The sequence below is a fragment of the Phocoena phocoena genome, chromosome 1 (genome assembly GCF_963924675.1).
Source record: "Phocoena phocoena chromosome 1, mPhoPho1.1, whole genome shotgun sequence".
NCBI classification, from domain to species: domain Eukaryota; kingdom Metazoa; phylum Chordata; class Mammalia; order Artiodactyla; family Phocoenidae; genus Phocoena; species Phocoena phocoena.
The window spans coordinates 116722855-116743935 of NC_089219.1; the positions used below are offsets into that span (position 1 = coordinate 116722855).

A 21081-nucleotide genomic window follows, 5' to 3' on the forward strand; every position below is an offset into this window, starting at 1 on the left:
CTTCCTTCCTTCCTTCCTTTCTTTCTTTCTTTCTTTCTTTCATTTTTCTTCCTTCCTTCCTTTCTTTCTTTCTGTCTTTCTTACTTTCTTTCTTTCTTGCTTGCTTTCTTGCTTTCCTTTCTCTCCCATCCCACCTTTCCACTGGAGTGTTAGTATACTAAGAATGTGACTGAGTGAGCACACCAGAGAAAGGCAGGGACAGCAGTTACAGAATGAAGATATTCAGGAGCAATCCCTCAACTCACATAAAAGAATACTTTTATTTTAGAAAAAACAGCCTGTTAGTGTGACTTTGGAACTTCTTCATCCTTTAGGACCACATCTTTTTATTTCCTCCTTCATACCCTTCCCTAGGGTGACTGCCTTTCACCTCTTCACACCTGGTTCATTGCATCACTTGATGTCTTAGCTGGTCTGTCTAACTCTGAAAATCTTCTCCCTCCAAAGTGTCCTTATACTAGGAATAGTCTCTGATGTCTGCCTCTTGATATGTAATGCTTGCCGTGATTTGATTCCACTGTGCTTATTGGCTCCTATCCATCAGTATTTCCAATATGTATCTTCTTTGCAACCTGGCTGGTCACTTTCAATTCTATTCAACAGCATTTATAGCTCACAAGCAAGGTACAAGACACCATGCTGGCTGGCGGTAGATGCAGAGATGAATAAAGCTATTACCTCTTCATGATCATGAAATCATGGGCCTTGTCTTTAAGTAATGGGCAACATAGAGGGAAACAAATAATAATCTATACTGTAAGGTAGAATGAAATGAGTTTTAATGACAGAAAGACCAAAGGGGTGGGGGAAGGAGTGCAAAAAGAACCATAGTTAATTTGCCGACTGATACCCGGGAAAGCTTCATAGATGAGGTGACATTTGAGCTGGGTATTGAAGGCTGTGTAAATGGACAGGGGATGGGGGCATACATTCCAGCTGAGCACTGTGCCACACACAGGCAAGAGACTGTGAACATGCATGGTATATCTGGGGAGGTATCCCAAATACATGACACAGATCCAGTCCTTTTCTTTCTTTCATGCCTTCCTCACTTGGATGCCTTCTGTCTTCTTCATTCTCTGCCAAATTCCATCCATCCTTTGAGGTCCAGCTTCAGCAGCACTTCCTCCGTAAGATGTTTTCTGACTGTGCTAGCTCATGCCACTCTCTGTAGCATGTAGTTCAGAACTTAACTGTAGTACTTGTACTGTAGTTAGACCAGGGCAGACGTCATGCTCATCTTACTCTTTGGAGGCTTTGCAACCCCCAACACAGTGCTAATGAGAGTCAGGGCTAGGTGGTTCTATGGACCCATTAGTGGGGACTAACAACTTCATTCTGCCTAAATGCAGTTTATTTCTGCTATCCAGCCTGGGATTTTTCATGGGGTTTTAGGATTTAGCTGGTTATGCTTGCTAACACATAAGGGAAACAATTTTTCAAATGCTTACTTCAATGTTCTGCTCAGCCATAGGTGATTCCTCCTTAGTGTTGTCAGGGAAAGAGGGAGGGTCATTAACATCAGCTTGAACTCCATGACTTTCTGGGATGAGCCTTAGGAACTGAGGTGAATCCAATTTCATCACCTATACTGTCATCTACAAAGTTCCCTCTAGAGAATGACTGCTTCCTTCAAGGTCTATTGTTTTGATGGTTGGGTTCCCCTAAAGTGCCAGAAATATAGCTTAGCAATTCTTTTTAGAGAATGAGGTTACTGGCTATGGCTTCTACTTCTTTTTTTTTTTGCCGTACGCGGGCCTCTCACTGTTGTGGCTTCTCCCGTTGCAGAGCACAGGCTGCAGGCTCAGCAGCCGTGGCTCACGGGCCTAGCCACTCCGCGGCATGTGGGATCTTCCCAGACTGGGGCATGAACCTGTGTCCCCTGCATCGGCAGGTGGACTCTCAACCACTGCGCCACCAGGAAGCCCTGGCTTCTTCTTCTTGATGAAGCTGTTTGGAGTTTCTATTAGCCTGGTTCTGCAGAGAAACAGATCTAACAGGAAATAGCTATAAAGGAATTAACTCATGTGGTTATGGAGATTGAAAAATTCCAAGATCTGTAGTCAGCAAGCTGGAGAGGTGATGGTATAGTTCCGGTCTGAGTCCAAAGGCCTGAGAACCAGGAGAGCTGATCGTGGACATTCCAGTCCATGTGCAAGTCCTAAGGCAGGAGAAGACTGATGTCCCATTTCAAAGACAGGCAGAGAGAGAGAATGGATTTTCCCTTACTCTGCCTTTTTGTTCTATACAGGTTTTCAATGGATTTGGTGATGCCCACCTACACTGGAGGGGAAGATTAATCTGCTTTACTCAGTCTACCAATTCAAATGTTTACCTCTTCCCTCAAACTCACAGCCTGAATAATGTTTAACCAGATATCTGGGCACCCCATGGTCCAATCAAGTTGACACATAAAATTAACAATCACAGAGTGATATAGAAGGAAAACTTGGCCAGAAAAAATATATTATGAGGTTTCTGAAGTGGAGCTTGAAGAAAAATGCCCCAGCAGGCTAGTTCCTACAGAAAGAGCATTTTCCAACACTCTATTGGGAGACTGTGTCTGCACAGCTGAGAGCCACAACTCTGATGGCTTCCCATGCCACACAGTTACATAGGGTTGAACTGGTCCAGCCAGGTGTACCTTGAACAAAGTTTCCCAGGCAAAGGGACAAACAGAGGCTGAAATGCAGTACATGCCAAGCCATGTACTCAAGTGAGGGGCTCATCTGGCCAAGGTGCTGTGTGGACTTGGGGAAGCCATGGACCAGGGCTCCTCCCATATATTGTGAGAAGAGGCTCCTAAGTGGTGTGTCATGGCAGATTACAGGTGTGCAAAATGTGGATCCTTCACATATGGGGTTGCTGGGAAGAGTCATCACCTCTGGTCGTACACAGCCTCCAACCATGAGCAATCTTTACTGTTTACCCCATTGGGCCACAAAAATATTTTCTCCATGTGCTGCGATGTGAAGAAGGGTGGGAAGCACTGTTCCAAAGGACCTTCCTTGTCATTCATCAGGAAGGGAGCAATTTCAGAAAGGGCATGTATCCATTTGCTTATCTAGGCATGAGCTATGTCCAGCAACAAAGTGTTTGCTTCTTTGCTTACGTGTTGGGATCTGGTGATTTGCAATCTCCAGGTAAGATCTGGGCAGAGCAAGTCTAGGTCTGGAGCATCTGCCAGTAGGTATGGTTGTAGCTCAGTTTCCATGGGGAGAATTCCATCTGGGAGCCTAGATCACAATTTCATAGCTTGAAGTCCCAGGAGGTTTGCTGTCCTGAGTGTTGGTTTTCCCCATCTGCACAAAAGGGAGAAGGAGGACATGTTGACTGAAAGGGGCTGGTAGGGAATTCCAGTCCCACGAGGAGCCCTCTAGAGTCATGCAAATGGCACAGACCGATGCCTTAGATTTCCCTGGTTCTGGGGTAAACTGGGGTAGCAGGGCCTTGCCCTTTGCTGAGTCCCTCACCTCTGTTCCAGCCACCCAATTTGGAAGCCCTTGGGTAATCAACTTCTTAGCTTAGAAAAAGCAGCAGTAGAGAATGTGGATATCTGCACTGATTTTTATTATAGGCTTGAGGCAACATCCAGGCTCAAGCTACCCATGTTCCATGTTCCTAGTTCAGCCTTCATTCCTTCTGTACCCCGATAACTGCACCTTGGCCTATATTTAGTGGTGAGTCACCTCCACTGGTGTCGTATGCTCTAGTTACTTAGAATACTGCAAACAACCCTCCCATTGGCTTGCAGAGTCCTAGGTTTTAAATTACACATTATCCAAATTAATAATTGTCATCCAACTTGTCTAGAGGGTTTACTTTGAGATGTCTCAATCCAAGAGTCCCTGATTAATCCCTCAAGTCTAGTCTTTTCCAGTTGTATTTTCTTCTCTGTTTCCTCCCACTCTCCTTCCAATCCTGGTTCAAACATGTGGACACCTTGCTTCCCGCTTCCTGCTTCTCCTTCCTTTTCCCTCCTCCTCCTCTTTCCTCACTCACCTCCTTCCTTTCCTTCTCCCTCCTTTCATCTCCTGATCACTGAGGAAGTCAAGGTCCTTTTATCTTGTTCTCCAGGACACTTGGCTTATCTTTACATTCAAACTGACCTGTGCATTGAGTTCCCTTACGACCTTCCTATTTGGCCAATTCATAGATGCCTCATAGAATCAGCTCTTAATTCTTATTCATGGATTCATTTGCATTCCATTTTGGTATCCCGATATTTCTTCTCACTCTTTATTTGTTATCATTATTATCCCTTTCCTCCGAGACTTCCGGGTTCAAATTTATCTTTCATGATTAGCTTCCTACCTATTAGCTCAGCTATTAAACAGAAATACTTCCAAAATATTTGATTCACCCAGATACCCCAGAGCTGTCCTTACTGTAGCAGAAATCAGGACCCTCAGACAGGGCCTCAACTCCTCACCAGATTCCCCAAACTGAAAGTCCTGTCAAAGATCAGGACTTACCTTCTCTCTTTGCATAATTGAGAGAAGGACACTGAGGCACAGGGAATGTGAGTGTCACTAGAGCTCTACAAATGGTTGGGCATGTTGCACACTGTGAGGGTCTGCTGAGGGAGCAAATGGGAACTGGGGTTCAGCCTGTGTTCTACTTGCCCCTGTGTTCTACTGTGCACTTGGTGTGGACCTGTGTCTGCCCAGCGTAGGGGGAAGGTGGGGGACACCTGCTTTCTAATTTCCACACTGTGAGCTAGCAATGGCCTTGGATGTTATAGAGGCTGGAGTTTCCACACTGTAGTTCAGAGGCCTAGGGGCTCCTGCATATAAAGTGTGGGATCAGCATCAAGGAGGCCAGCTTGTGGATGGTCATGGACCTGGGGAGTAAGGCTGTGTGCATGTGTGGAATGAGACCAAGGCCCTCAGCAATTAATCCTGAGAAGCATAGAGTCCCAAGGGAACCAGCTGACTGCTGGTTGGATGGACAAGATACAGCAGAAAGGTTGGAATAGACAGGACAACAGAGCTAAAAATCAGGAAGTCTTTACCTTATCAGAGTACTGCACTATGGAATAAATCGTGTTCACTGGCTCCTCCTTGGTGGGGAGCACCTGTAAAACACCCATCTTCCCTCAGTGAGGGAGCCCAGGCAAAATCTTATGAGTCCCCCCTTCTTACTTCTGCTTCTGCCCATCAGCCCTCCCTGGTTGCACTTTCACTAGGTGGCCTCCTCTCCAGCTTCAACTTTGGTTCCATCCAGCTTTGGAGAGAATCAGGTTCAGGTGGGGGTGAGCATGGGACAGTTGGCAGCCATTGGGCAAAATCTTCAGGAGCCAAGAGAAGGGGTCAGACTGAGTCTTGCTTAGTCAGAATTTTAGCTTTCCATGGGCTCTATGGACCCAGCTGACCTATCAGTCCAAGTACAAGGCTGGATTTACCGGGCAGACCTCAGTTTCCCTTTCACTCCTTGGAGACTTTAGGAGACAGGCTGGTGGGGGCACAGAGAAAGGGAATACCATGTAGAAGCCTGGTTCAGGGTGGAGGTGAGGGAGAGACAGGCAGGTAAAAGGCAGGCGAGAGGGGAGGCTGTGGAACAGAGCAAAGCAGCCTGAGGAAAGCAAGCTGTTGCTACAGCCAGACCAAGAAGTCAAGTTCAAGGGGACCTCTCTCAGTTCTGTGTCCTTGAACCCCGCTTAGCAACTTGTTCACCTGTCAGTGGCCACATAACAGCTCTCACCTCACATCAGGGACTCCCCTGTTGTGGGTCCCCTATAGAAGGTGCTTTGCTCTCAGTCATGACTCTCATCTAACCTGGAGTGAGGCTCTCATGTGGAAGCATGAGGCTTCAACCCCGGGAGGCTGTCATGGGGTGACACTTGACCACATTCTTGTCCTCATAAAAAGACTCATGGCATCATTTCCCTGACCTGGTATTTCCTGGTTGGACCCCGTCAGGCTCTTGGCTGTGCCTGCTGCCCATGACTCCCTGTCCTGGGAGCCTGTGGTGGAGACCCACGAGTAGCACCACCTCACCTTGGACTGGGGGATTTCATCATAGATCCTGAGCTCTGCTGTCTGGGTGTCTCTTGGAACTGTGACGTATGTGTATATTGTTTTCTTTGAGGCAGCATCTGTGTCACAAACAAACATAGAACCACAGTATGTGAAATGTGGATGAAGTTTTCGAGGTGATCTATTCTAATGTTCTCTTTTTCAAATGAAGAAATAAAACCCAAAGAAGTTAAATGACTCCCATTCTCTTGAGATGGATGCTTGGATCCTTGACTGTCTTTTCCTTTTCTAGGGATGGCATGTGGTATGGGAGACACCTGGCTCAGGTTTCACTCAGAGCTCAGTGGGAATTCTTTTCTGCTCCAAAGCCCACATTAGGGTAAAGAGATTCTCCCCAATCCCTGTGTGGGCACTGAAGGTAGCTTTTCCACACAGGGTCTTAGTGTCTCTGGCACTTAGCATCCACTACCTTGCATGGCTAGTTTTCTTTTCATGTGAGGGTCTTAATTTTTTGACTAGAATGATTCTCTCTAGTTATACACTGTGTTGGCCTCTTCTGGTGCACACCTTTCTTTTACCACCTCAATGTTAGACCTGTAGTAGATGCTCCACAAATATTTGTTGCTTGACTGATCCACAGAGTCAAAGATTTGTTAAGCTCTCTCCACATGCCAAGCAATGTATGAGGTCACGGAGCAGCAGACAAGAGAGATAAGTCCCTACTTTTAAGAATTCGTGGGAATTCCTCCCAGTGTACTGCTTTTCTTTGCTCCTAACATGGAACATTTGAGGGTCAAGTTGAAAAGAGATAGCCAGAATTTGGGGCCTTCATATTCCAGGGCACCAACATATCTGCAGACAACAAGCCTGAGCTGAGTGATATTACAGCAGGTTGTGTGATTTCTCCCCATCATGAGGCCATTTGAGTTACAGTTCATGTCACAAACTCTCTGCCCCCAGAATGCCTCCTTCTGTGCCAAGACCAGGTTGGTCAATTGTAAGTATAGTATCTAACACTGACTGAGTACTTACGAGGTACCAGACACTGGGCCAAGTATTTTATATGTGTAATTCATTAAATCCGTTTAATAAGTATATGCAGCAATCCTATTTTTATGTATATTTTACAACAGAGAAAACTGAGACAGTGATAAAATAACTGGTAGTTGATAAATGGTCAAGCTGGCACCTTCATCCCAGACTGCCTGCAAAGTACAAGCTTAGGCTTAATCACTGTGCTGTGAATGCATCTCTTCCATCATACAGGAAAATTCGTGGCTGAGAACTTACCAGGGTTCTTACTGAAGATCTTCAAGTAGGAACCTGAGGAATCAGACACAAAGGAGAGTCAGGAACATGGAATCAGATGTAGAGCCTCGCTACATACAGGCTTGTTATTACGATTGGTGGGAAAGCAAGATTTTGGGTGGACACGGAGTTAGGAGGAATAGGAGGGTATAATGATCCCCTAGAACCCCAGATCAGGTTTTCTGAATTGAGAATGGTTACAATTACAGAGTGATCCAGAGGGACCCAAAGGGATCTAGTGGCAACCATGGAATATAAAATTAGTACATGTCCCTCAATGACATTTCAAAGGTCACAGTTTTGATGGAATTGGAAGTGACCTTGGAGACCTAGTCCAAACCTCATTTCACATGTGAGAACACTAAGTCAGAGAGGTAAAGACATGCATCCCATGAAGCACTGCTTGTTAATGGCAGTGCTAAACTCGAACCCATGTTCTGGGCCCACGACATCTTGGTGATCCCAGTAACATATTTTGAAGACCATTCAGGGTAATGTTATATAGTCCTCGGGACCATCTTTCTGGGAGATGGTAAGGTGAGGGGCTGGGGATTTTAGGAAGGCTAATTCCCTGGAACAAAGGACATTTCCACCTCACCTTGGATAAATGATTTCAGTCCCAGGAAGAAGGAAGAAGGCAGGTGCATTTCCACATTTTAACTTCTGAGAAAATCTTACCTTGTCCTCTTTTGTGCAAAAGGAACAAAATCACTGAAGGTAGAATGATTAGAAGCAGAGAGAACACAGCCAGCCCACTCAGCAGCCCAGTGCGGTGAGTATGGAGGCCCACTGCGATGTCTGGAAATAGAAGATGTGGTGAGACTTGACTCTCAGGAAATAGGCCTTAGAGGCTGGGCAAACTTGTCCACATTCAGGGGCACTCCCCTGAAGGACACTCAATATTGATAGAGGGGAGTGCCAAAGCTCAGAGGGAAACTGTACTTCCTGCTATTAAAGGTCAAGATCAGAAACTGAATTGGGGAGCTGAGCGGGAGCTGCCTCAGAACACCCTGAAATGCCCGGCATCACCCAGAAGGCTTTGGATTCTGTTCCAGGGCTTCTTGGGAAGAGAATTCCCCTGAGTCCAGCCCTGGTATAAGGGAGGCACTTTTCCCTGGAGAACTAGGGCTGATTCAGGCCTTGCAGCAGGTTAGAGTGTTCTGAGACTTCAGGAGAGATGGACAGAGATGGTTACCTGCACAGAGCTGCTGGGCAGAGATGGAGTCAGAATTGTTGCTGACAGGATTCCATGCTGTACACGTGTAAGTCAGCTCTTGGTTGTCAGGGGTCTGGAAGACTCGAAGAACATTGCCTTCTTCCCCCAGTGGACTCCAACTGTATGTCACATTCTTTTCTTCTTTCTCGACAGAACATGTCAGTGTGACATTGCAGGTGCTATTCACAGATGTCATTAAACTCTGAGTAATTTTTGGCTTCCCAAGCCGACCTATGAGGAGTAAACACATGAGCCAGTGGTAAGCTGGAGCTGGCCTATACCAGCTTGTGCGAGCCAACTGTTAAATTTTCAGAAATTTTCATGATGGATGTTAAAAACTTACAATGAAATAAATTATATTAAAAACAATCTAATAACTCTTTAAAACTCATCACTTACTAATTTTTTTTGGACAATTTACTATAATCTATGCTCTAGAGGTTATTTACATCTATTGTATCTATCCCTTGTAATGATGTATCAATACAAAGTCTTCCCAACTCTGCAGGTCTTAAAATCAGCCAAAGTGGGAGTATTTACACCAAAGAAATTGGCAAATGCTGCAAACTAGGGCTTGACTTATTGTTTTCTTGATTGTCACACTAGACTTAAGAAAGCAATGGAGGAGAGGGTACTGAAGCAGATTAAAATAACAATGCATCCTGTCTGTAGCCATTACATTGTGAATAGCACACAAAAAATTAGAAATGTTCTTCCAGTATTTGAAAACCACTATCCAGTTCAGCAAAGAAGTTGCTCACGTCATTGATGAACAAGTGAAGTTCCAATATATGTCTTTGTTCAATCACTTTTTTCTTATTACTGAACTTAAATGAAAATATCAACCAATATATATGTTGGTTGTGTTTATCCACTCCTCATGTTGGTTCCTTCATCATTTGCAACCATATGTTGGCTAGGGATATAAATGCTCAACAAAGCATTTGAAAGGGGGGAGAGCTTCAAGATGGAGGAAGAGTAAGACATGGAGATCACCTTCTTCCCCACAAATACATCAGAAATACATCTACATGTGGAAAAACTCCTACAGAACACCTACCTATTGAACGTTGGCAGAAGACCTCAGACTTCTCAAAAGATATATGTATTTTTTTCCTTTTCCTCTTTTTGTGAGTGTGTATGTGTATGATTCTTGGTGTGATCTTGTCTGTATAGCTTTGACCTAGGGTTCTGTCTGTCCGGTTTATTTCTCTTTTTTTTTTTTTTTAGTATAGATTTTAGTGCTTGTTATCATTGGTGGATTTGTTTTTTGGTTTGGTTGTTCTGTTTTTTCTTTCTTTTTTTTTCTTTTTTATTACTTTAAAATTTTTTCTATTGTTAATAATTATTTTTTATATTAATAACTTTACTTTATTTTTTCATTCTTCCTTATTTTCTCCCTTTTCTTCTGAGCTGTGAGGCTGACAGGGTCTTGGTGCTCCAGCTGAGTGTCAGGTCTGTGCCTCTGAGGTGGGAGAGCTGAGTTCAGGACATGGGTCCACCAGAGACCTCCCAGCTCCATGTAGTATCAAACAGCGAAGGCTCTCCCAGAGATCTCCATCTCAATGCTAAGACCCACTTCACTCAACGATGAGAAAGCTACAGTGCTGGACACCCTATGCCAAACAACTACCAAGACAGGAGCACAACCCTATCCAGTAGCAGAGAGGCTGCCTAAAATCATAATAAGGTCACAGGCACCACAAAACACACCACCAGACACAGTCGTGCCGACCATAAAGACAAGATCCAGCCTCATCCACCGGAACATAGGCAGTAGTCCCCTCCACTAGGAAACCTACATAACCCACTGAACCAAACTTAGCCACTGGGGACAGACACCAAAAACAATGGGAGCTACGAACCTGCAGCTTGTGAAAAGGAGACCCCAAACACAGTAAGTGAAGCAAAATGAGAAGACAGAAAAATACAGCAGATGAAGGAGCAAGATAAAAACCCACCAGACCAAACAAATGAAGAGGAAATAGGCAGTCTACCTGAAAAAAAATACAAAATAATGATAGTAAAGATGATCCAAAATCCTGGAAAAAGAATGGAGAACATACAAGAAACATTTAACAAGGACCTAGAAGAACTAAACAGCAAACAAACAATGTTGAACAGCACTATGAATGAAATTAAAAATTCTCTAGAAGGAATCAATAGCAGAATAACTGAGGCAGAAGAATGGATAAGTGACCAGGAAGGTAGAATAGTGGAAATAACTACTTCAGAGCAGAATAAAGAAAAAAGAAAGAAAAGAATTGAGTATAGTCTCAGAGACCTCTGGGACAACATTAAAGGCACCAACATGCGAATTATCAGGATCCCAGAATAAGAAGAGAAAAAGAAAGGGACTGAGAAAATATTTGAAGAGATTATAGTTGAAAAGTTTTCTAATACAGGAAAAGAAATAATCAATCAAGTCCAGGAAGTGCAGAGAGTCCCATACAGGATAAATCCAAGGAGAAACATGCCAAGACACATATTAATCAAACTATCAAAAATTAAATACCAAGAAAAAAATATTACAAGCAGCAAGGGAAAAACAACAAATAACATACAAGGGAATCTCCACAAGGTTAACAACTGATCTTTCAGCAGAAACTCTGCAAGCCAGAAGGGACTGGCAGGACATATTTAAAGTAATGAAAGGGAAAGACCTACAACCAAGATTACTCTACCCAGCAAGGATCTCATTCAGATTCAACAGAGAAATGTAAAGCTTTACAGACAGACAAAAGCTAAGAGAGTTCAGCACCACCAAGCCAGCTTTACAACAAATGCAAAAGGAACTTCATTAAGCAGGAAACGCAAGAGAAGGAAAAGATGTACAATAACAAATCCAAAAACAATTCAGAAACTGGTAACAGGAACATACATATGGATAATTACCTTAAATGTAAATGGATTCCAATATTCCAAAGTCATAGACTGGCTGAATGCATACAAAAACAAGACCCTTATATATGCTGTCTACAAGAGACCCACTTCAGACCTAGGGATACATACGCATTGAAAGTGAGGGGATGGAAAGATATTCCATGAAAATGGATATCAAAAGAAAGCTGGAGTAGCAATTCTCATATCAGACAAAATAGACATTAAAATAAAGAATATTACAAGAGACAAAGAAGGACACTACACAATGATCAAGGGATCAATCCAAGAAGAAGATATAACAATTGTAAATATTTATGCACTCAACATAGGTGCACCTCAATATGTAAGGCAACTGCTAACAGCCATAAAAGGGGAAATCAACAGTAACACAATCATAGTAGGGGACTTTAACACCCCACTTTCACCAATGGACCAATCATATAAAATGAAAATAAATAAGGAAACACAAGCTTTAAATGATATATTAAAGAAGATAAACTTAATTGATATTTATAGGACATGCCTTCCCAAAACAGCAGATTTCACTTTCTTCTCATGTGCTCAGGGTACATCCTCCAAGATAGATCACATCTTGGGTCACAAATCAAGCCTTGGTAAATTCAAGAAAATTGAAATCATATCAAGTGTGTTTTCCAACCACAACACTATGAGACTAGATATCAATTAAAAGAAACAATCTGTAAAAAATACAAACACATGGAGGCTAAACAATGCACTACTTAATAACCAAGAGATCACTGAAAAAATCAAAGAGGAAATCAAAAAATGCCTAGAAACAAATGACAATGAAAACACGATAACCCAAAACTTATGGGATGCAGCAAAAGCAGTGTTATGAGGGAAGTTTATAGCAATACAATCCTACTTGAAGAAACAAGAAACATCTCAAATAAACAACCTAACCTTACACCTACAGCAATTAGAGAAAGAAGAACAAAAACACTCCAAAGTTAGCAGAAGGAAAGAAATCATTAAGATCAGATCAGAAATAAATGATAAAGAAATGGAGGAAACAATAGCAAAGATCAGTAAAACTAAAAGCTGGTCCTTTGAGAAGGTAAACAAAATTGATAAACCATTAGCTAGACTCATTCAGGAAAAAAAAGGGGTAAGACTCAAATCAATAGAATTAGAAATGAAAAAGAAGTAATAACTGACACTGAAGAAATACAAAGGATCATGAGAGATTACTACAAGCAATTATATGCCAATAAAATGGACAACCAGGAAGAAAGGGACAAATTCTTAGAAAAGCACAACCATCTGAGACTGATCCAGGAAGAAATAGAAAGTATAAACAAATGAATCACAAGCACTGAAATTGAGACTGTGATTAAAAATCTTGCAACAAACAAAAGCCCAGGACCAGATGGCTTCACAGGAAAATTCTATCAAACATTTAGAGAATGTTTGATATCCTATCCTCCTCAAACTCTTTCAAAATATAGCAGAAGGAGGAACACTGATGAACTCATTCTACAAGGCCACCATCACCCTGATACCAAAACCAAAGATGTCACAAAGAAATAAAAGTACAGATCAATATCACTGACGAACACAGTTGCAAAAATCCTCAACAAAATACTAGCAAACAGAATCCAACAGCACATTTAAATAATCATACACCATGATCAAGTGGGGTTTATCCCAGGAATGCAAGGATTCTTCAATATATGCAAATCAATCAATGTGATATATCATATTAACAAATAGAAGGAGAAAAACCATATGATCATTTCAATAGATGTAGAAAAAGCTTTTGACAAAATTCAACACCCATTTATGATAAAAGCCCTCCAGAAAGTAAGCAGGGAGGGAAATTACCTCAACATAATAAAGGTCATATATGACAAACCCACAGCCAACATCGTCCTCAATGGTGAAAAACTGAAACCACTTCCTCTAGGAGTGGGAAGAAGACAAGGTTGTCCACTCTCACCACTATTATTCAACATAGTTTTGGAAGTTTTAGTCACAGCAATCAGAGAAGAAAAAGAAATAAAAGGAATCCAAATCAGAAAAGAAGAATAAAGCTGTCACTCTTTGCAGATGACATGATACCATACATAGAGAATCCTAGAGATGCCACCAGAAAACTACTAGAGCTAATCAATGAATTTCTTAAAGTAGCAGGATACAAAATTAATGCACAGAAATCTCTTGCATTCTTATACACTAATGATGAAAAATCTGAAAGAGAAATTAAGGAAACACTCACATTTACCATTGCAAAAATAAGAATAAAATACCTAGGAATATACCTACCTAAGGAGACAAAAGACCTGTATGCAGAAAAGTATAAGACACTGATGAAAGAAATTAAAGATGATTCAAACAAATAGAGAGGGCTTCCCTGGTGGTGCAGTGGTTGAGAGTCTGGCTGCCAATGCCAGTGACACGGGTTCGTGCCCTGGTCCGGGAAGATCCCACATGCCGCGGAGCAGCCAGGCCCGTGAGCCATGGCCACTGAGCCTGCGTGTCCAGAGCCTGTGCTCTGCAATGGGGGAGGGCACAACAGTGAGAAGCCCGTTTACCATAAAAACAAACAAAAAAAAAACAAACAGATGGAGAGATATACCATGTTCTTGGATTGGAAGAATCAACCTTGTGAAAATGACTCTACTACCCAATCTACAGATTCAGTGCAATCCCTATCAAATTACAAATGGCATTTTTCACAGAACTAGAAAAAGATTTTCAAAATTTGTACTGAAACACAAAAGATCTGAATAGCCAAAGGAATCTTCAGAAAAGAAAAACGGAACTGGAGGAATCAGGCTCCCAGACTTCAGACTACACTACAAAGCTACAGTAATTAAGACAGTATGGTACTTGCACAGAAATAGAAGTATAGATCAATGGAACAGGATAGTAAACCCAGACATAAACCCATGCACATATGGTCACCTTAACTTTGATAAAGGAGGCAAGAATATACAATAGAAAAAAGGCAACCTCTTCAATAAGTGGTGCTGGGAAAACTGGACAGCTACATGTAAAAGAATGAAATTAGAGCACTCCCTAACACCATACACAAAAATAAACTCAAAATGGATTAAAGATCTAAATGTAAGAACGGACAGTATAAAACTTTAGAGGAAAGCATAGGCAGAACAATCTATGACATAAATCACAGCAAGGTCCTTTTGACCCACCTCCTAGAAAAATGGAAATAAAAACAAAAATAAACTATTGGGACCTAATGAAACTTAAAAGTTTTTGTACAGCAAAGGAAACCATAAACAAGATGAAACGACAACCCTCAGAATGGGAGAAAATATTTGCAAATGAAGCAACTGACAAAGGATTAACCTCCAAAATTTATAAGCAGCTCATGCAACTCAATATCAAAATAACAAACAACCCAATCCAAAAATGGGCAGAAGACCTAAATAGACATTTCTCCAAAGAAGATACACAGATTGCCAACAAACACGTGAAAGAATGCTCAACATCACTAATCATTAGAGAAATGCAAATCAAAACTACAATGAGGTATCACCTCACACCAGTCAGAATGACCATCATCAAAAAAAATCTACAAACAATAAATGCTGGAGAGTGTGTGGAGAAAAGGAACCCTCTTGCATTGTTGGTGGAAATTTAAATTGATACAGCCATTATGGAGAATAGTATGGAGGTTCCTCAGAAAACTAAAAATAGGACTACCATACAAGCCAGCAATCCCACTACTAAGCATATTCCCTGAGAAAACCATAATTCAAAATGTGTCATGTACCACAATGTTCATTGCAGCTCTATTTGCAATAACCAGGACATGGAAGCAACCTAAGTGTCCATCGACAGATGAATGGATAAAGAAGATGTGGCACATATATACAATGGAATATTACTCAGCCATAAAAAGAAACGAAATTGAGTTATTTGTAGTGAAGTGGATGGACCTAGAGTCTGTCATACAGAGCGAAGTAAGTCAGAAAGAGAAAGACAAATACTGTATGCTAACACATATATATGGAATCTAAGTAAAAATAATGCCATGAAGAACCTAGGGGTAAGATGGGAATAAAGACACAGACCTACTAGAGAATGGACTTGAGGATATGGGCAGGGGGAAGGGTAAGCTGTGACAAAGTGAGAGAGTGGCATGGACATATATACACAACCAAACATAAAATAGATAGCTAGTGGGGAGCAGCCGCATAGCACAGGGAGATCAGCTTGGTGCTTTGTGACCACCTAGAGGGGTGGGATAGGGAGGGTGGGAGAGAGCCGCAAGATGGAGGAGATATGGGGATGTATGTATATGCATAACTGATTCACTTTGTTATAAAGCAGAAACTAACACACCATTGTGAAGCAATTATACTCCAATAAAGATGTTTAAATAATAAAAAAATAAAAGTTCATTTTAAAAAATGTTTTTACTAAAGCAATGAAAAAGTTGTAAGTAGAAAAAGGTTACCAAAAATCCAATTATATATAAGTTGAGGCAATATCTAGATCTGGAGCTGGCAGAAGGAAAGGAAAAACATTTTACCAGGAGATAAGAAAAGGACCACATTCAGAGCTGGTAAGTTTAGTTCATTCTTGTCAAAACTGCTGCAATGTGGTTTGCTCCTCCCACTATTGCCATGTGAGGGAGGAAATAGAGGAAGGAAATGGCACATAACTTTCTAATTAATGTGAGGTCTGTAAAGGCAATAAATTCAGCACTGTAAATATAGGAACCATTTTTCTGTACCTGTGAGGGAGTAGAACATGGGAACTAAGAGCTGTAAAGTCTTTGATTCCAACCTAACCAGATACTCTGGTCCTAAGAGTCTCTTAGAGGGAACCATTCCAAATCAGAATTAGTGATAACTTGCCAAAGAGCTTCTAAACAAGTTTGGAGTAAAGACCTTGATTAGCTATAACAGTGATAGATACAGATATGTATAATGAAAAAGGAACCAAATGGTGTGTGTGTGTGTTTCCGTAGAAACTTGATTTACAACAGTGATTAAGTCTCTGCTTGTTGTTCACTTATTTTTAAAAAGACTTTTTTTGTGTGTGGGTGTCAAGGTGGGGGATAGTGGTGAAGAATAGGATTCCATCTCATTTTTCTCTGCAGGAACAGAGATGTTACCTACACAAAGCTGATGGGCAGAGAAGGTCAGGGTTGTGGCTGACAGACCTTCATCCTCCCAAGTAAAAGTGTGGAGAAGCCATTGGAGACTAGGTTCAGAATCCATGCTCCACTCTTCTCTAACTATGGAATGGTGGAGAAGGTATCCAGCTGCATTGAGCTTTGGTTTCCTCAATTATAACACGGGGACAACAATTTTCTCTAGCTAGGGTGGTTGTGAGGATTAGATGAGCTATTATATATAAAGACCACTCTACTATCCATCTATCATCTATCTATCTATCTATCTATCTATCTATCTATCTATCTATCTATCTCTCCAGCATCAATCTATCTATGCTTATATGTACTTTAATTTTCTACTGAAGAAGCAAAATAAACTGGCAATAGTGACTGCCTCTGAAAAGGAACAGTTGCATTTCATTGTATTATCTTTTGCTCTGTTTGTGCATATATTGCCTAAATATGTATAATCTTTATGTATTTTAAAAAATTAGGTGGTAGAATGCCATACAAATAGATAGTGTTCATTAAATGTCAGTTTCTTTCTCTTTATCTTCTCAGCTAACTACCCAAAAAGTGAAGATTTTGTTGTATGGACTTTCTCTAAGATTTTACAGTAGTCTGCCCTAATTGCAGGTGGTTTAACACCCCCTAAAGATTGAGTGGGTAAAACTAAACATATAACGGGATGAAAACAAACATCATAAAATTGAACGCCCTCTATATTTTCTCAGCCAAAGTTCTTGAATGAGTCAGATATTTTCTGAAGTGTCCACACTTGGGTATGGTTCTTTGACTCTGTCGCTCATGCCCAGTTCAGAGCCTTCTTCATCTAGGAAGTTCTTCCTAACTAGAATCTAAAAAGGGGACAAGGGTTAAAAAATTAATAACAACAGCTAGTTATTGAGCATCTACTTTAAGGCTTGCACTGTACTAGGAGCTCAACTAACCCTATCTCAATTAATCCCACCTATTACAATCTACATTCTATAGATAAGGAAATTTAGGCCCAGACAAGGTAAACAACTTTGCCAGGATCACACAGTTGGCAAGGGTTCTAATGCTGACATTAATGCTCTTTACAGTATGCGTCCTATCCAGATGCAACCCGATTGAATTATGCTATATTAATTGAGCACTTACAATTGTCAGGCACTGTATTAGGACCTGGGACTATTATGATTAATTCATTTTTCCATTCAACAAATACTTCTGCAGCACCCACTATGTGCCTGGCAAGGTAGGAGCTGGGAACATGAAGTGTATCCTATACCAGTCTCTGCCTTTATGGAGCTTGAACTTTAGTGGATTAACTGTATACCTGAATTTTATCTATTAGTCGCATTTCTGTGTTTTTCTGCCGTGGGGTAGATGGACAGTAAAATCCTTGAGACATGGCTCAAATATTCTCTATGATAGAAATTAGTGCTGAAATAAAATGTTAATCACTTATGTAATTTAAATTTTTCTAATAGCCACATTAAAAGTAGTGAAAATAAACAGATGATGTAATAATGTATTTTATTTAACTCAATATATCCAAAATGTTATCTTAACCTGGAACCAATATAAAATTGATTAATGAGATATTTTATGGGTTTCTTTATTGATGCTAAATCTAGTGTGTATTTTACACTTAGAGCACATTTCAACTTGTACTCACCACATTTCAAATACTTAATAGCTATATGTAGCTACTGACTACCATGTTGGACAGGGCAGTTCTAGATTAGCACTTCTCAAACTTCAGCACACATAGGAATAGTTTAGAGAGAATGTTAAAACACAGATTCCTGGGCTTCACTACCAATGGTAAGGATTGTGGCCTGAGAATTTGCATTTCCAATAAGTTCCCAGGTGATGCTGATGCTGCCAGCGCACAGACCACACTTTGAGTAGCATTGCGTAACACACCACATACATCTCCTAGTGAATTGCAGTAATTTTAGTGATGATAACAGTACTAATATTTTACCTTTTAAAGGCATTTTGCATTAGCTACTGGAGAAATTAAAATTAAAAACCAAAATGAAATATACTACTCACTCATCAGAATGACCAAAATAATAGTGACAACACTAAATGCTGTGAGGATGTGGAGATACTGATCATTCGTACATTTTTGGTGGGAATGCAAAATAATTTGGCAATCCTTTTAACACTAAAAATGACTCAAAAGTTCTGGAGAGAGCTATGAAGCCATGAAAAGATACGAAGATAACTTAAATGCATATTACTAAGTGGACGAAGCCAACCTGAAAGGGTTACATACTGTGTGATTCCAAATACATGACATTCTGAAAAAGACAAAACCGTGGAGACAGTAAGATCAGTGGTTGCCAGGGCTTGGGGGAGGGATGAATAACAGAACACAGAGGGATTTTAGGGCAGTGAAACTATTCTGAATGATACTGTCATGGTGGATAAATGTCATTATATATTTGTCATTACCCATAGAATGTATAACACCAAGAGTGAACCCTAATGTAAACTGTGGACTTTGGTTGCTAACGATGTATCAATGTACATTATTAATTGTAATAAATATATCACTCTGGTGGGGGATGTAGATAATGTAGGAGGCTATGTATGTCGTAGGAGGCAGGGTGCATATGGGAACTCCGTACTTTTTACTTAACTTTTGTATGAACCTTGAACTGCTCTAAAAAATAAAATCTATCTAAAAGGGGAAAAAAATTTCTGGAGTTGAAGAGTGGTGATGATTGCACAACAATGTAAACGTACTTAATGCCACTGAATGTTACACTTAAAAATGATTAACATGTTAACATGTTAAATGTTATGTATATTTTATCACAATAAACCATTTAAAGAGAGACAAATGGACTTACCATATGATTTCATTCTTGGACATTTATCTTAAAGAAACAAAAACTTACTTCATGCAGAAACTTGTACACAAATATTCATAGCAGTTTTATTTGTAATAACCCCCAAACTAGAGACAACTAATATATCCCTCAATAGGTGAATAGTTAAACAAAGTAGTACATCTGTACCATGAAATACTATCCAACAATAAAAATATATAACCTATTGATACTTGCAACAATTAGGATGGCTCAAAGAAATTATGCTGAATGAAAAAAGCCAATCTCCAAAGCTTGCATACTGCATGATTCTATCTATGTAACATTTGTGAAGTAACATAATTTTAGATATGAAGAATGGATTAATGTCTTCCAGGAGTTTGGGAGGGGAAAGGGGGTGGCAATGAATGACTATAAAGGGATGAAGGAATCTTGTGACATCGGTACAGTTAAGTATCTTGATTATGTAGTGTTTACATAAGGCTATTTTTGTGAATAAATTGTACAGAGCTACACACATACACATAAATAAATACCTATATAACTGGTGAAATCTATTCAATAAATAAGCTCTACAGATTGTACCAATGTCGATTTCCTGGTTTTGATATTGTACTCTAGTTATGTAAGATGTTACCATTGGGAGAGGTGGGGGTGAAATGCACACAGGCCCTCCCTATACATTTCTTTACACTTTTCTATGAATCTATAATTATTTCAAAATAAAAAGGTTTTTAAAAAGTACTTTGCATACACTGTCTTACTTGATCTTCACAATAACTATGGGAAATAGATAGTATGATTATTTACATTTTATAGAAAACAGAAACAAGGTCCACAGGAAGAGTACATAGCTAAAAGCAAACAAAGCCACATCCTCTTAAGTACTGATATATTTATTTAAGTATTTATAAGTATAAAAAGATTTAGGGAACCCAGCTGTCAGAAATAAAAGTGTTCTTTAGACAGCAAATTGCAAAGTAAAAATAAAAAAACAAGCCCTCTGTCTTCCCACAACTTACGATAGACTTGAAGATTGTAGCACCTGGTGGTGGTGGTGATTGTTTCAGAGGTCTTTACATTTATGTCGGCTTTGTAGATCCCTGAGTCTTCCAACCTCAGATTTCTGAGCTCCAGGTTATAGTTCTGACCTGAGACATTTATTCGTTTATGGTAATTTTGGTGGGTTATGGAAATTGTGGGTGCTGCTCCTGAGTTTCCTGGTGTTACAAAAGCGACAGATGTTTTGGAATTCCAAGAAATGCTGTTAATTTCCTGTGATTGTTGGATATTTAAGGGGAAAGTAACTGACTCCCCCAGAATCCCATTCACCATGAAGATGTCTGTGTCACTTCCAGCTGCTTCCAGACCTGAGGACATAAATAGAAAATCATAACCATTTGACTGTTGCACCTTTTAGAATTCCCTGTTTCCCCAGGCTTGAATCTCCCCAAGGAGCAGCTCATCCAGTTTCTTGATGATATCTTCTTTTTTGTGAGGGGGCATTCTGCTTTTAATATATTTAATATGATGGCTAAATATTCTAAAGGATTCTCTTTCAAAAACTAAGTTTCCCAGTGAATTTTAAGCGATCCATTTCATTAAAATTTGTTTATCTAGACATATAGACTCTGAGAGCTAGATGGAATTTGAGAGATGAAGGCCATAAACTTCCATGAGGTCTGAGATATTAAATGTTCTTTCTTTCCCAAGTCATATTGCCAAGTGGTCAAAGAGCTGGGACAAGAGCCT

At 40.4% G+C, this 21081-nt stretch overlaps 1 protein-coding gene across 1 annotated transcript; it reads right to left on the reverse strand.

Moving 5' to 3' along the window:
* Positions 1–3236: 3236 nt before the first annotated feature.
* CD84 (CD84 molecule) lies at positions 3237–20664 on the reverse strand. Its single transcript, XM_065887014.1, has 6 exons — positions 20352–20664; positions 8482–8733; positions 7965–8084; positions 6000–6097; positions 5015–5077; positions 3237–3302 (listed from the first exon to the last, which is right to left on the reverse strand). The coding sequence occupies exons 1-6, from the start codon at positions 20662–20664 to the stop codon at positions 3237–3239; spliced, it is 912 nt and encodes a 303-aa protein (XP_065743086.1).
* Positions 20665–21081: the final 417 nt, after the last annotated feature.

Excerpts from the sequence above, each read along its gene's own strand:
- CD84 (XM_065887014.1), bottom strand. The coding sequence starts at position 20,664 with ATGGTGAATGGGATTCTGGGGGAGTCAGTTACTTTCCCCTTAAATATC. Across the intron at positions 6,098-7,964 it reads TTTGCACAAAAGAGGACAAG|ATGCTGCCTCAAAGAAAACA; the intron begins GTAAGATTTTCT and ends TTTGTGACACAG. Across the intron at positions 5,078-5,999 it reads ATGAAATCCCCCAGTCCAAG|GTGCTCCCCACCAAGGAGGA; the intron begins GTGAGGTGGTGC and ends GGTGTTTTACAG.